Consider the following 16,107-nt stretch of genomic DNA (forward strand, 5'->3'; position numbering starts at 1 on the left):
TAGCTACGTAGGCCTAGTGGTATACACCTGTGATCCCAATACTCTGGGAGGCTGAGGCAGGAGTATTGCAAGTCTGGGCAATTTAATGACTTAGCAGCTGACTTTTATTTTTAAGTTACCTTTATTAAATCTCTTCAGATAAGCTATCTGTACCATTTGTGTACATGTCTGTTGTTAGAACTTTTTATTTACTTATTTTTTTGGTACCAGGGATCGAACTCGGGTCCTTACACTTGCAAGGCAGGCGGTGTAACCACTGAGCTAAATCCCGGCCCAGAACTTTTTATATACACGTCTTTTTTCACTGGACTATCTGAAATCCTATTTTATAAACAAACACCTTCTAGTCTCAAATAGTGAACTAAAATGAAGATGAGCTGATTATAAAGAACTCTGGTTTCTAGCTGTTGGATGTTGCAAATACAAGCAGGAGGAGAAACCCTGGGCCTAGTCCCTTACTTTTTCCTACTGACCTAGTACTGTGAGTGATTTACAAAAACCCTCTTACTGGGAAAATATACATTTCTGCTCTTAATTTCCCAGTGCCAGTCCTATGCTGTGGAGGTTCCTTCTCCATTCTACATTTTGCTAGGCTAAGAGAACTTACATTTTCACCTCTGGCAAGCTTCTCCCTGTAGACACATTATTTTCCTGAAATAATTTCTAGATGAGTGGATGGACATTAACATTTTCACCTGATCTTCCTGACTTCCAATCCTTATCTTTTGTTATGAGTTGGCACATTAGCTAGTGTTTATGTCTATGGATACTGCAAAGCATATACTACCTGAGTGCAGGCTGTATAAAAGGTAAATAAAACAAAGGAAAAAACCCTGATTTGGAACTCCCGGTTGCAAGGAAGGAAATTCTTTCAGAGGGCAGGAAGTAGCTATGAGCTTTTCTGTCAAACAATACTTTACTATCCCCACCCTCAGGGAGAAATTATCCTGGTGTTGTTTTAATCCAGCAGATGTTGAGCAGTTAAGAGAAAGGGTACAAACAAATTGAGGAAGTATTACCACCTGTTTATGTTGACTTTTGCCAAATAAACCTGGCTACCAGCTGTTGAAGGGTAGGGGAGAAGGTAGGGTGGGATCAAGAAATGCCAATTCAGTCTGAAACTAGTTTGTTTTCTGAGTGTCTGTGAGTGGGTATGGAAAAAGGCCAAGAGGCAAAGGAAATGTAAGACATTCCATTCACTAATACAGCTGGACTGGGCTCAGTAGAGTCATGCACATGAGTTATGACATTAACTTCAGTGCCTATTCTACATTCATTTCTTCCTTCTTCTCTACTAAACCTTGTTCATTATTGGAGCAGTACACAAGGATATGACATATCTTGGATGTGACTGGGTTCTGGCCAAATTAAGTGAAAGTGCTGAGTATGATTTCCAGGAAGACTCTTGGAAATCTAGGCTTGCTTGCCCAATTTGTCCTTGCCTTCTTTCCGTCACATTTCCAGGAACTTCAAAGTGATGGCTGTTGGCCAAGTGGCTATTTTGGACCATGAAGTGACCGAGAAAGAAACCATGCTGTGGTGTAGATGACCGTCTCCATGCTGGTATGCTTGCAGGCCAACCTGCTGCTTACTGAAGCTGTTGATTTGGATTTCTGTTAGATGTAGTCAGACTCCATCCTAACTCTGACATCCCCGTATCTCACAGTGGTTTGTTCCCGAATTCTATCCTAACAATACCATAAGAGCTCAGGTGTATGTTGTCACAGAAGGAAGCTGGAGTTGAAACAAAGCAACATCACACAGCTGGTTACCTGGAGAGCAGCAGGGACTGGAAGCCAGGCCACCTTACTCAAAGGATCTTAAAAACATTTCCTTTAAAGATATTTTGATTGGATAAGTAGCGGTTATTTTTTCAAAAGCAAGCATTTAAGCACAACTTATTTCTGTCAAAGATCTCCTATCAAGGGGACTTCAGAGTCACTGACTTTAAACACATCCTCCAAGTTGCCTCTAGAATACTACTGCTATATTAAAATAAATTAGGACTCATTGTATTATTGTAACATACATCGAAGAGCTGAATTTTCAAACAGGTGAAGACACATTTTGAATAAGCCATTAGCAAAATGAATGTGCTACTGTTTTGAAAGCTTAACAGACTTGATGATTAATGTGGAGTTGACAAAGCCTTTACAAAGAGAAAGCAGCAGTAGGACTTTTTTTTAAAAACTACAATTCAAGTAAAACTAGATCAGGTGGATTCAACATAGAAAAGTTTTAATGAGACAAATGTCAAGCAAGCATATCAACTTCTTTAAAAACAAAGAAAATCTAAAAGTTTAATTACAAAAACACTTGTACAGAAAACTTGGCATTTCAACAGTTCCAAACACATGTACACAATATTTTTTCTAAAATTTGTCAGAAATAGAACACCTCGTCTCCCTTTCCTCAGCTGTTCCTTGTGTTTTAATAAAAAGAAAGAAGGGAGCCTTTAACACTGAATAGACAACAGCTTATTTCTTAAGAGAACACGTCAGTGCGGGAGTGTCTACCGGTCTCCTGGGACACAGGAATAAGGTGGTGTGTCAGCCGTGACAGCAGAGAGGAGGTGGCACAGGCCTCTCCCCACAACCTCACTGTCCCCCCCACAGCACTGGGAGGCAGGTGAGGAGCTGCTTCTGTGTGTGTGGCTCCATGCTGCAGGCTGCCCCCAAGCTCTGTGTCCCTGCACACTCACATGTGTCCAGTCACTGTGAGGTGTCCAGCTAGAGTCACAGCCTTTCCTGGCCACAAAAGCAGTGCTGCTGATGCTGCACAAAACTGAGCACAAAACAGAAACAGAGAAATATAGAGAGGAAGGAAGAGGGGACAGAAAGCATCTGGCAGAAGGCAAACACCAGAGCCAGCTTGGATGTCCTTCTGCCATAGACAGTGAGTTCTAGCTTGGACTCAGCAGACAAGGCATCTAAGAGAAGTGACAAAAACAGTAAGACAAGAGCAAGGAAATGGAAAAATACAGAGGGAGGAGAGCTGCTGGCTTTATAGCAACAGAGAGTGAAGGAAGGGGGTCTTACTAAAAAATATTGCCAAGTGGTGGCAGGTGGGCTTCAGGGCACAGAAACTGCATATGCATTAACACTAGACATCACAAAGAATGACTTGTTGCTCTTAATTTCCTTGGGACTGACAAACGCAGGCAAGGAATACAGTGTTGAGAGGAAATGGTGCAGTTATAAGATAGGGTTTCTGGTTCACACTGGGGCTTTGGGGCAAACTGTGAGGGGCCATGCTGCCATCCACCTGCCTTCAGTGGTGGGGTGCCAAGGCCATGGGCCCAGCATGCTCTGCTTTGGTTCCAAAGATCTCAGCTGTCACCTTCAGCCTTGTGCTCTAGAGTGTAAAGACAAAAGATAAAAAGACCCTGAGGAGATAATCAGAACCCTCTTCACTCTTGCTGTTAAAAAACAAAAATCTCTTACTAAGGAGAGGGAAGGAAAGAAGCCTGTCTTTTGCACATATTCAGCAGTTAATGGCTACAGAAAGATAAAGAACAGGAAAATTCCTCTGTGCCCTTTCAGCCAGCTCAAGAGACTATTTCCAACACTATTTCCACCTAAGTCCATGAATCTCACAACTAAATGAGACGGATTATCTTAGGTTTCACTTAGGATAAATTCTGGGCTTAAAAAAAAAAAAAGAGAGACCTTTTCCCCCTTCTCCCTATGTTTATCAAGACCTTTTTCTCAGCAAAATGCTCCATAAGATGCAGATGGGGACAGAAGAGTCTCACTGGGGTGGGGTTGCCATGTCTATGCAGGAGCACTGCTCAGAAAACAGCGGGCAGCACAGGGAGGAAGAAGGTGCCTTTCTCTTCAGGGCAGTAATCAGAAAACTGCCCAAGAGGAGGGCCTGCACCCACTGAGCACAGTGTGGGGTGGGGGACACAGCCTCAGATCCACAGGGCACTGTCAACAAGAAGCTCCTCTCTTTGCAGTCACAGCAGGGCAATGATGGGAGAAGATTGGGCCGGTCCAATGAGAGAAATGCTCCTTCAGAGCCCCGCTGAGCAAGAGCCCAGAAGTCAGAAAATAGAGATGTATAACTTGGTGGGGGTGAAGGGAAGCAAAAATCACTCCAAAGGCATTAAAAAAAAGTGACAGCTAGGTGAGAAAACTGGAGCTCCAGTGATAAAAGGGTCCAATCTTGAACTGAGACAACTGAAGTCTTCCTTCTGCTGCAGTGGTTTCAGGGTCACCCAGTCAACAAAATATATGCAGATCTGCTTTAACAAAGATGGAGATGACAGGAAACGAAGATTTGGGAGAGCGGCTGTACACTTTCAAAGCTCGCCGAGGATGATCCGTAGGGAGTTCTCACACACGTGCCTCTGTGCTCCTTAATCTGGCTACCTGGGGCACAAGGGCTGCACTCACTGACAACTCTTCACAAGCAGAAGGGTCTGTGGTCCTTCTGGGACCCCACACAGTTCCAATTTCCACAGATGGCTTCTCTTTCCACACAAGTAAAAACATGGGACATCTGGGAGCTGTAAGACCTGTAGATTGGGAGGTAGGGGTGGACACCAAAAAGGTAGGTGCTGATGGGAAAGGGTTAGGACTATGGATTACAAAATGCTTAGTTTTATTTTCCTAAGGGTTGGAGCGAGGAGCATAGTTTGCATAGTGCTGCAAGTGGACGGCCTCCCTGAGATGTTTCAGGGAACATTTCAATCAAGACATGGCTTGCTCCAGGTCAGCAACAATGGGAGGGAGGAAATAAGCAGCTAAGTGCAGAGGAGCAAATATGAGGGACAAATCTGAGGAGGGGGAGTAGTGTCCCATTCCAGGCACTCAACATCAATTCTCTTCAAGTATAAACTTCAGGGTATCTGTATGTAGGAACATGTTGTACACATATGACCAATGCGTTTTCTCATGTTGATAAAAATGCAACCATGCAAGACTTTTTTTCAATCCTGAGACAGCTAAATATTTATCAACTGGTTCAAGTGAAACTGGGAACACATGCCTTTTAATGGTTATATAATGTGGTCACCTCTCAACTAAAAATTAACCCCCTGGCCTCCTCTCAGTTACACTTGGGCCACAAGATGACAGATAGGGCAATTTTTCATAGTGTTTCTTTTTTTTCTCTTTTTGATACCGCGGATCGAACTCAGGACCTTGTGCTTGCGAAGCAGGCATGGTGCCATTGAACTAAATCCTGGGCCCAAGGGGAAATTTTTTCCATTGTAAATTTATAAAAATAATGTTTAAATGGGCTGACCAAAATTTTATAATATCATAATTACTGGATTATACTTTTTCCTGTTTATCTTAATGCTCTGTTGCAAGATTTTTTTCACTGCTTCTGCCTTCTCCCAGCTGTGCCTCCTTATAGCCATGTCTTAGACACTCACTGAATGGAGGGTTAGGTTACTCATCCTCTCAGGTATTTTCAGGCAGGGGATCTTGACTTTTTGGAATTCAGTTTTTTCACACACAAAATGCTGGATTTCTAAAGGCCCCTTCCTACTTTATTATGCTCCTCTGAAACTTGTACACCATTAGCTTCCCTTCACTCACTGGCTCCTGACAGTGGAATGAACCCTTTGCCAAGCTCATGTCAGAGTAATTAATTGCAGCACGAGTGCTGGGGACATCAGGCCTAGCTGTCTGTACATATTTGTATAATGAGGCCAAGCTAGAATTAATCACAGGCTTCATAATTGTTCCATTTGACAGTATAGGAGGTGATGTGTGGAACCAACTATTCATAGTTATGTTTGCCTGGCTAGATTATAAAAATCTGTAGTGATATAACAGTTTACTTGCAGGCATTTTTTCAAGGACAAAATATTTGTAGGTTAAAATCAAGAATGGTAACATCCAATGGTAACATTCAAAGACCCCTCAGAGAGCAGATACTGAAGCTTACATTCTTAAGGTGAACAGCGCTTCAGGAGAACCTACTAGCAACATGCTTGAAGTGGAAACCACTTTTGGCTTCCTTCTTGCACTCACTGCCCTATACCTAGGTGAGGAGACACCACGTTATCAATTACTATTTTCTTTCACCATACAAGAGTGTTAATTGAAAACACTGTGTGATAATGAGAAAGATGATGAGCTCCTAATCCCAGGCCTAGATTTGCAAGCTGTTCTTTTCCTAAGCAGCAGCAGTAAAGCCACTTCTTTATTCTGCAAGGAGTCCAGCCATCTCTTAGAAGTACAGTCCATTCCATCTGACTGCACACTGGAAGGACAGTAATCCTTTCCCCATCTGAGCACGGCCCAAACTGAAGGGTAATGAATTGTCTTGTGCAGTTATGATCCAAGGGCATGATTAAGAAGGATAAAGACTTCTGCTTTTGTCTCCGTTAGCAGATGCTGCCTCATTAGATAAAGAAGTATGGGTTTTATTTATCCTTCTACATGTTGCTGCTCACAGTCCAAACCAACCTATAACAAAAATTGTGTTTTGAGGATGCTCCTAGACCTGCAGCACAGACTCAAATCCATGATGCTCTGAAGGAGTTTCGTGCTGCTGACTCTTGTTTTAATATATGGTACCTCGCTGTCTGGTCCAACTCAAGATTTCTACACTGTTTACAGATCTGCAGTATGGGGCAATTTAATCCACAGATCAGTTTAATGAAAGAATACACAATCTCTGGGAATCTGAGTGAACTACATCATTAGTACCAAAAAGTATATACAGACAGATCCCTTTTGGAAATGTACTTGTGACTCCTCTAAAAGGATTTAACATATGCTACTAGTCATTTGTTGAATATACTTTTTAAAAGCTTGTTATTTCTTATTCAGTTTGTTTTTTAATAAAGGTATGGACTATTTCACTGTATAGGTAGTCCACGACATTTAACATATTATCTGCTATCAAGTGGTGAATGAGAATGCTTCTACTTACGTAGACATGCATATATGTATACTCGTGTGTGTGTGTGTGTGTGTGTGTGTGTGTGTATCAATGACCACTTGTAAACCATTAATATTTTCCAAGGAAAAGAAAGATTAACTATGAAATGATATTTATTTCATTCTGCAAGACATTTCCTTTAAATTTCTCAGCTGGTATTCAAAATTCTTTGGGAAACTAACACCTGAGAATAAGTGTCAAAGCTAGAACTGAGATTTCAAATACAACAATCACATTCTTTCCATTAAACCATTCCAAAGCACGCCTAAGAAAAACTGTCTTGATTCTATTTTCTAATGTTATTTAGAAAGACTCTCAGCAACCAGGGAGCAGGACTCTTAATCAAACCTTTAGCTCATTCCCCTGATGAAATTTCAGGATTTCAGCAGTATTGACAGGGTCTGAGGACATCTGGTTTCTGATGGGATGCTGCCATTGAAGCATTCCAGTAATGAGTACTCACCGTTCCCTAGCGATCGAGCCTGCTCACAACTTCCCGTACTGTAGCTATGAAGTTTTCATTGTCTTGGGGATTCGCTAAAATAATACTGTGCAGTCTATTCATATAGGAGTCAATGGTGTCCACTGTTGGTGTCTCTCCACTTCCTGAAGTGAGAGAGGAGGAGCAAATTAGGGAAATCTTCCCATTCAGCTCAACTATAAAACATTTAAGGAAATCCACAGCAAAAGAAATTGTGACTCTAATGTGGTCTGCTCCATAGGCAGATTTTAATTTTATAAGGAAAAGCTTTTAGACCTCAAAGAGATGAAGCTAATCCACATACTCTAAATACTATACACAGATGGGCTACATCATGCAGCATATAGGAGTATCTGTATGTAACAAAGGTTAGATTCTGCCAGCCTTCTGCTGTCACTGTCCTCAATTGAGCAAGGATATAAGAAACACCAGTGTTTGTTTTCTCTTCCTTCTCATGAAAGAAAAAACAAACACAAGGCAGGAAAACATACATCAAGAGAAAAGCTCTCTCCTCAGGATTTATTCCTCAATTTCTATTGTTCTGAATATCAAGTAAAGCTTAATGGAAAAGAAAATAGGTTATATTAAGATAGAGGTACGTAAAAATTTATATGACCAGAGTCTGAAATTTTGGATGATTTTAGCCAACACTGACTTTTTTGTAGTTGGTGCAGGAGATTCAAAGTAGGGACTTGCAATGTATTGGGCAAACACTCTTCCACTGAGTTACATCTCTAGCCCTGCCCCTCCTCCTTTGAGATAAGTTTCACTATGCAGCCAAGGCTGGCCCCTAACTCCCAATCTTCCTGCCTTAGCCTCCCCAATTCTGGGATTACAGGTGTATGCCTCCATGCCCAGGAGTACTGACAATCTCATACTTGATCCACAGAAAACATTTTTTTTTAAATTAGTACACATTTGTGATATATAATACTACGGAAAACGTGGAGGAGAAAAAAAAAAACTTATCTTTCTGATTTTTCCTCTTAGGGAGACTTCAGCCTCCACACATCAACACCAACATAAACAGCAGCCCCCTACCCCACCACTGGAGATGTTGGAGAGAGATGACGTTACCAGGCAAGGGCATGCTGGCAAAACTGCTGGTCAGCACCTGCCGCAGGGTCTCCAGGTGCTGCTGCAGGACAGTGTTGCGGCTGCGCTCCTGGATCACGTCCACCTCCAGCTTCTCCACAGCTGTGCGCATGCTCTCCACATGCTTCTGCAGGGCCGCGTTCCTTTCCTCGAACTCCATGTTGGACTTTCTGAGCTGGCGCAGCTCAGCCTCTCGTGCTGGGGATCCACCAGAACACAGGCAACTTGAGGAGAAGTCTTGGAGGGGTCCCATTCCTCTTATAGAAAGTTCTGCTCATCTCCTCACTCTCATTACTGCATTCTAGACAGCAGTTTCAGCAGTGAAATGCCTGGCTCCCCAGAGTTATTTTAATTCTTAAAGCTGTATGTACTATATATAAGACTGCAGCAAACAGTGGCAATTCCTGGTATATAGCTCTTTATTTGGGGTGGGGGTTAGATTTTGCTTTTTAAAATTATGCAGTTTGAAGCCTGAGGGGACAGCAAGGTGGATCCTGGGAGCCTGGCCAGGCCCAGCTACATGGGCCCCCCATCTGTACTGCAAGGGGAGCAGCTCTGCAATCACTCGTTCTGTTTTGGGCTCCTATGTAAACGTTCACTGGTACACAGGGTTCCAGCTACCAGTCTGGAAGCAATTGCTCTCATGATTTGTATTTGTTTCTTTTGATCCAGAGACCAAGAAGCTTTATAACACTGGCCTACCTTTCCTTCACCAGTCTTTGAGTAGCTGTTTTTATTACAGAGTAAAACAGAAGCAGAAGGGGTATCACTACCACCATTGCTTTCAAGCAATGAACTCATCTGGGGAACTAAATCCTCTGTCAAAGGCCGCAGGACACAAAAATACTGTACTGCTATAATCACCTTTGCTGTGGTTCAGGAACTCCTCTGTAAATATAGGGATGTCAAACACTGACCGTTCCTTGACTTCTGTTTCTTTCTATGAATCAAGAACAAAAGTTAATTCTTAAAAGCTGAATTAAGCGGTAGTGCCTGAGGCACGATAATCACGTCTTCCTTAAAGAAATAGGATGAGCAAGAATCAGTTTAGGTAAGCCTGTGAGGGGACTATTCTCCCCTTTTTACTGGAATTGGACTTTCATTGAGCTCAAGTAGTTAAGTAGTTAGTTTACTCAGGGGTGTATCTGCTGTGCAATGAGAAACCTTAAATAAAAATCTACATGTATTCCTCTAGTGGAGAATCTGGAAACCATTTTTTAGTTCTGTACTTTGAATACTCAACAGTATACATCTGTGAAAGGGGCTGGGGCAAGAACTGAGTAATTGGTCATGCTGGTACAATGCTCTCTGAGATAATTTGCAGAGTGGACAGTTAGAATTGTAAGCAAAGCTGTGCAGCCATGAACAATAATACTGATATTCTACTGGTACTTCTATTTATCAGAAAATAATAGTCTATATAGAAGGAACAGTCTATCTTTGGGGCTCTTACAGACTTTCTTCAAGAAGAACAAACAAAACCAGGAAGTCAGAAATAACCAGGCTCTATAAGTGAGAAAGCTAAGAATTATATGAGCTAGAAAAGGAATAATAAAGCCTGAAATTAACTCACCAATAAGTCATTAAAATAAAAAGTTTCACAAAACCACTGCAAAATAGATTCAACAATGATCCTTAAGAAAAAAGTCAATATTTCAAGATGCTTTGGCTGCCATTTCTTCAATGAAATTGAAGTTGAAAGTATAATGACTATAACTATAAATGTCTTGGTGTGGTGTTCAAAATCTTGCATAAGATGGTAAAGAGAACAGCAGGAAATGAATACTGAAGAAATTGCTAGCGAACCCTGAAGATTCTAAAACCTTGTAACATGAAAAACAGTACACAAAATACCTAGAATTTATCCTTATAAAAACATGCTTAAAGTTAGAGATAGGATGTTTTCTACTCATTACCACTACATCTGCCTTTGAAAGCAAGAATGCTCTGGTGCCCAGCAGAAGAGCTGAGCAGTCAGCAGCATAGAAGCCAGCAGTCAGCAGCATTGTGATGGCTGTGCTCCTATCTCCGACCTGTGTCTGCCTAGCAAGGTGGATGAGCTGTGGGAGTGCCCTGTCAGTGGCAGTGGGAAAGACAGACATTTAAGATGGAAATCTGAAACACTTGTATTTACTTGAGGAACCATTTCAGAGCACTTAATTTTTGCTCTTTTTTTCTTCCCACTGAAAGAAAAAAAATTTCCCAAAACAATTTAAAAACAAACAACCAAATTATCATCGAAAGCCCTGAGTTTCCACATGCAGAGCTCCACCTTGAACCAGTGGATTTCAATGAGAACCAATGTGTGGGCAAGAAAGGCTGGTCCAGAAGGGATCTTAAGACATATTTCTCTGCGGGTTTTTCTCAATTTTGCTGGCTTACCATATGCTTTAACTTTGTTACTGAATTTTTTCGGAAAACTGAGAACTGACGATATACAACCTCAACATGCACAAGGCACAAGTTTCAAAAATAAGACCATAAGTGATTTGGAACAAGGCCTTAGGATTTTAATCATCTTACCTTGTACAGTCTCTGCCTTCACTACACAAGTATATGAGATCAGTTACCTGGCTATTAAGTCTTAGTATCTGCCAGTCAGAGGGGTAAGTATATATGTGTGTGTATGCGTATGTGCACACAGTGGTAGTGGTGAGGCTTGACTCCTTTTACCATGGTACAAAGAGCCTGCTCCAATGTCCTGACTCCTTAGCTTGGTAATCCTGTTCTCTTCTTTGCCTCAGCTGCCCATTATGTTAAGGGCAGAGGATAACCCCATAACAGCCATAACTAACACACTGCCCATTGATGCAGATTCTTAAGAGTGCAAAATAAGAAACATTAAAGCAATTAGATGAAACTGTTCAGCCTCTGAAAGCAACAGAGAAATTCTACTTAACAGAAGAGTGGTAATAAAAACCATCAGCACTCTTCCATTACTGAGTACATTACTCGGCATGGAGAAGATCCTCCTGGGGGCGCAGAAATACTTAAGCTGCTCCAAGGATCACTCAAGGGATTAAAATCATAAGGATTTGATTACCTCCTCATTGAAAGGGTCTAATTTGTTCAGGCTGAGTGTCATTTTGTCATTTCTCATAAATTAAAGGAGAAACAAAATTATTGTTTCTATTGTTGTCCCTGCATGAGGTGTAGACACTTTTTTGAGAGTAACACAAGCTGACTCTGGGGTCTAGTGGCCTGGCTTTTGATTTGACAGTGGCAAGAACACTCTTTACTGGGTTTTTATTTTATATATTGAGTGGAGGGTAAGGGAACAGAGGCCCTTTTGAACTGAATCTATTTTGTTGTGATCTAGGCTTAGGGCCAGAATTTCAGAGTTTGTGATATGCCTCTTTCAAGTGTCCTTTACTTTGGGGAATGCTCTTGGTATTGTGTACCATGCTGAAGTACCCTACTGCTGTGCCCAATGGCTTTCAGGTCAGCATTTCTTAAGCTATTAAATGCTCTCTCCAGTACCTGCCTAGGTAATAATGTCTCAGAGAGCCAAGTCCATTAGAAATACAATAGATTTCTTTACTAGTCACAATACAATTTCTCTCTGTCTCTGTCTCCCTCCCACCATGTGCTAGGAATTGAACCCAGGGCCTTGCACATGCTAGGCAAGTGCTCTACCACTGAGCTACACCCCTAAACCACAAACCAAATAATTTTTTAACTAATAACATATTTTGCTGACATCTCAGGCATCAGGCAATGAGGCCCATTTTCACTTTTCAACACTGTTTAGTTTATCCCATATAGCATTGCATTGTGCTGCCAAGAGTGCTAGACTGTGATACAGAGGCCTGGGTTTCTGCCACACTTCTGCCTCTAGATTGGTTCAGTAAGTGATTCTGGGTACATTCTTTCCTGTCTTAGGCAAAACACATTTCCTCACAGGCAGAATAAGCTGGCTGATGGAGAGGATCTCTGAGGTCTTAGGATTCTAAGAGGAGCATAGACCGTATTATCACATAATCTCATTTTATTCATCATAAGGGAAATATGTATGTATTTAGAATCTATCTTTTAGGAATTTTGCAAAATACGTACTTGCTCTTTTATCAACTTATTCATACTGTCCAACATAAACCCCCACCCCAACAACAAACAAAACGTGGGTCATCTTTAAGCCTAATCCTTTTTCTCATTCCTTTATGGAACCTTCTGTGGTTGTTTTTCAGCTATAATGCTTTCCTGTTTTTATTAACTATTATACTAAGAAGTTATACTTATGAAAATCATACTGTTTGAGGCAGTGTCTTGCTAAGTTGCCCTCCTGTCTCAGCCTCCCAGAGTGCTGAGATTACACACATGTGCCACCCACCATAATTGGCTCAAGAGTTTTAAATGTGTTTAAAAACAATTTAAAAACTTTCAAACTAGCTCACTTACACTGCAATTGTTTTGAGATTACCTAGTTTAGGAAATATTAATGAACAGACATTAACTAGGTTAATTACCTAAGAGACCTTTACACTGATGTGGACATATGGATGGACAGATATACAAAGCCTACTCTACACACATTTGAAAATCTACTGCTCCTCCTCTACCTACTCCTGTTTTCCCCTCCACCACCCCTCTGGTCTAACTAGTGTCTAATCCTGAAATAAAAAATCAGAGACTCCTCCCTTTTCATAACTCATAGAATTTATAGAAATTCATATATTACTAATACTTTTAATAAAAAGTTTTACTTTTCAAATAGCTTCTATAATTGATTAAATTTACCTCATTTTTTTCTGCCTGTAACTATCAACATTATTGAAGACAAAAATGCTACATACAGTCTGGCCTAGAAAAATCCATACTGATGAAATGAGTCAGTGATTGATTAGAAAATGTTGAGATTTTGGGGCCAAGGATTTAGCTCAGCGGTTCCGCCTCTTGCCTCGCAAGCACAAGGACTCAAGTTTGATCCCCAGTGGAGGGTGGGGGAGAAAGAAAATGTTGAGATCTAATGTTTCAGACTATTGTCCAAATTCTCTTTTGCAACTATCAAGGAGAGGGATGTAATAAAGCAGGGGAAAAAAAAAAAGAAATTTCATGATATTGGTGCGTGGGTACACAGACTAAGAGGGAAATGATTACTAATTGTACAAGTCTCTGGTAAAATAGAAAGTTCACAACATTATTCAATTGTCATTTAAATACAAAGTATACATAGTTTCTCAAGCAAAACTATTCATAACACATCATCCTAGAGCATAGCAATGTCATATAACTATACTACATTTAACTAGGACTTATATGAATAAAATACTGTTTAATATGCTTCCCACTTTGTAATTCATATATTTGACTTGTGAATTTGAAACTTTTCTTAATATTTCTGAAGTTACCAACATCAAATTCGTTAAGAGAACTATACCTTCAAGATAAGTAGTTATTAATATGAAAAATGCATTTCCTTGATTTAGTAAAAAAAATGACTACTTGTATGAGGGCACCTGAGAAATTCTTTTTTTCAAATTTCCACTGTTATTTCCAGTTAACTCTGGTTTCTCATATCTCCTATGTTACAAGTGCCATGTTAGGTGGCACGTGCTAGATACAGACAGAAATTAGACCTGGTGTGCCCTCAAAGGACTCATAATCCAAAAGTGTGAATAACACAGATTCTTAGATAACTGCAACACCATGCCATGCCATATAAGTGCGTAAGAAAACAGAGAGCCCTGAGGGTTTAAGAAAGCTAGAAGAAACAAGTTTGAAGGAGAAAATGGAAATAGTGTTTGAAAGATGATTAGAATTTTGAGTCAGAAATTTGAGGATGGGAGGGCGTGAAGAATGATGTGTGTGTGTGTGTGTGTGTGTGTGTGTGTGTGTGTCATGAAGGGCTGGGTTTAAGAAAGCTAGAAGAAACAAGTTTGAAGGAGAAAATGGAAATAGTGTTTGAAAGATGACTAGAATTTTGAGTCAGAAATTTGAGGATGGGAGGGCGTGAAGAATGGTGTGTGTGTGTGTGTGTGTGTGTGTGTGTGTTTGTGTGTGTGTGTGTGTCATGAAGGGCGCAGCAAGAGCACAGACTTGAGGCAGAGCAGGGTTGGGTGTGGAGAGAACAGAGTAGTAAAGGCTTTTAAGTATTTGGAGCTAAGGTGTTTGGAATGAGAAGTTGGGACTTATTTACAGAAGACTGGATAGCTGAGTTTGAATGCGATTTGGAAAGCAATGAGGAGCTACTGAGCATTTTAAAGCATGGAATTACCAAAGATTTTATTTTCTTACAACCATATATATATACACAGCACAGCCAACACACACAGGCCCAAATCTCCCATACACATAGGATCATAGGTTTAAATCCTGTCAATGGGGTTGAACCAAACAGGAGGTAAGAAGCCAGCAAATAAACATGTACCATGAGGTGGATGGGCAAAAAGAGGGATAGGAACTACAGTCGTATATATTCTGTGAACACTGCAACCAAGTGGTTTATTTTAACCAAATGCTGGATTACCAGAATAACATCTCTCTAGTGTAAGACTATAGTATGTGGTGATGATAAGCTATGGTCAAGTTGCAGCTTTTAGCTGGCTCTCACTTCTATACCTCACTCTGTTCCAGGTACCTTCACTATTTAAAGCCAATAATATTGTTAGATCCCATGGACGTATCGGGGATAGGGGCTGTAGTTCAGAGACTCAGACCTAAGTGTCTCCCATATGTTAAGAACACTTGAGCTAAAGCAACTCATTCAGCCTGAATTATGGGACTGGCAACACTGTGCCATTCACTAAAACAAACAATAATAACAACCACCATCACCCAAACAAAACCCAACAGCAATTCAAACAGCAATGTATGTGATAGATAGACAGAAGGCTAATTACCTCATGATCATGGGTCGCCTGTCGGGATGTATCTAAAAATAGGAAAGACCAAGACAATATTAACTTGAAAGAGAAAACAATAGCAAAACCCAAATATATGGCTGTGCCAAAGAACAACCCCTGCCGGTATGTGCAGGTGCTCATAAACTATGCCATTTTCCCTTATGACTTTATTAATTGGTCAGGTGACAAAAGTTAAAGGAAACCCATGCCTACAGAGAATACCATCAGGCACATGAGAAGAACAAAGTTCTCACCTTGGAGGAGAACAAGGTGGGAGGTACGCAGGAAACACATACCAAAGACTATTTGCACAACACTGATTTTAGCAGGGTAGATGCCCAAGTATGGAGAAGTTGCAATGGCTAAGGAACAACAGACTAACTGTGGGTGTGCTCCTCTGGCAATGTTTCCTGAAGAAGAGGAGCTGGAAGCAAAACTTGTAAGGGTGTGATGAACAATTTAACAGAGAATAAAAACCTCTAAAGTTAGGGGTTTTATCTGTTTTCTTCACAGTTATATATTTAATGCCTAGAAAAGGGCCTGGTATTTAATAAAAGGTGTTCAATACTTTTTGAATGTACACATGCATGAATGAAGAGGATCACTGGGGGCTGGGAGATATAGTACATGGAAGGCTCAAAAGTGTTACAGCAAGTCAGTCACATAATTGAACAGACATGTTTAGAGGAGAGAAATATCTAAGGATTAGGAAAAGAGGGTTAGGCAATAGTAATTTAGTGCATAAACCAAACTGTTGGATCTGGATATAGAAATCTACTGAAATTT

At 40.7% G+C, this 16,107-nt stretch overlaps 1 protein-coding gene across 6 annotated transcripts in view; it reads right to left on the reverse strand.

The window, feature by feature from the left end:
• Positions 1–2,283: 2,283 nt before the first annotated feature.
• The window catches only part of Hmg20a (high mobility group 20A), a 72,781-nt gene continuing 58,957 nt past the window's right edge, over positions 2,284–16,107 (reverse strand). For 5 of the 6 annotated variants that reach the window (XM_010626191.3, XM_010626199.3, XM_010626175.3 and 2 more), the window contains 5 exons: positions 15,319–15,350; positions 9,344–9,419; positions 8,462–8,677; positions 7,367–7,509; positions 2,284–4,519 (listed from right to left, as the gene is read on the reverse strand). In XM_010626191.3, coding sequence (XP_010624493.1) covers positions 7,373–7,509; positions 8,462–8,677; positions 9,344–9,419; positions 15,319–15,350 — 461 coding nt within the window. In that variant the 3' untranslated portion in view covers positions 2,284–4,519; positions 7,367–7,372. The remainder of the gene's footprint in view (positions 4,520–7,366; positions 7,510–8,461; positions 8,678–9,343; positions 9,420–15,318; positions 15,351–16,107) is intronic. The other variant, XM_010626177.2, reaches the window with a different exon arrangement.

The sequence above is a fragment of the Fukomys damarensis genome, unplaced genomic scaffold (genome assembly GCF_012274545.1).
Source record: "Fukomys damarensis isolate Sample0158 unplaced genomic scaffold, DMR_v1.0_HiC HiC_scaffold_25, whole genome shotgun sequence".
NCBI lineage: Eukaryota > Metazoa > Chordata > Mammalia > Rodentia > Bathyergidae > Fukomys > Fukomys damarensis.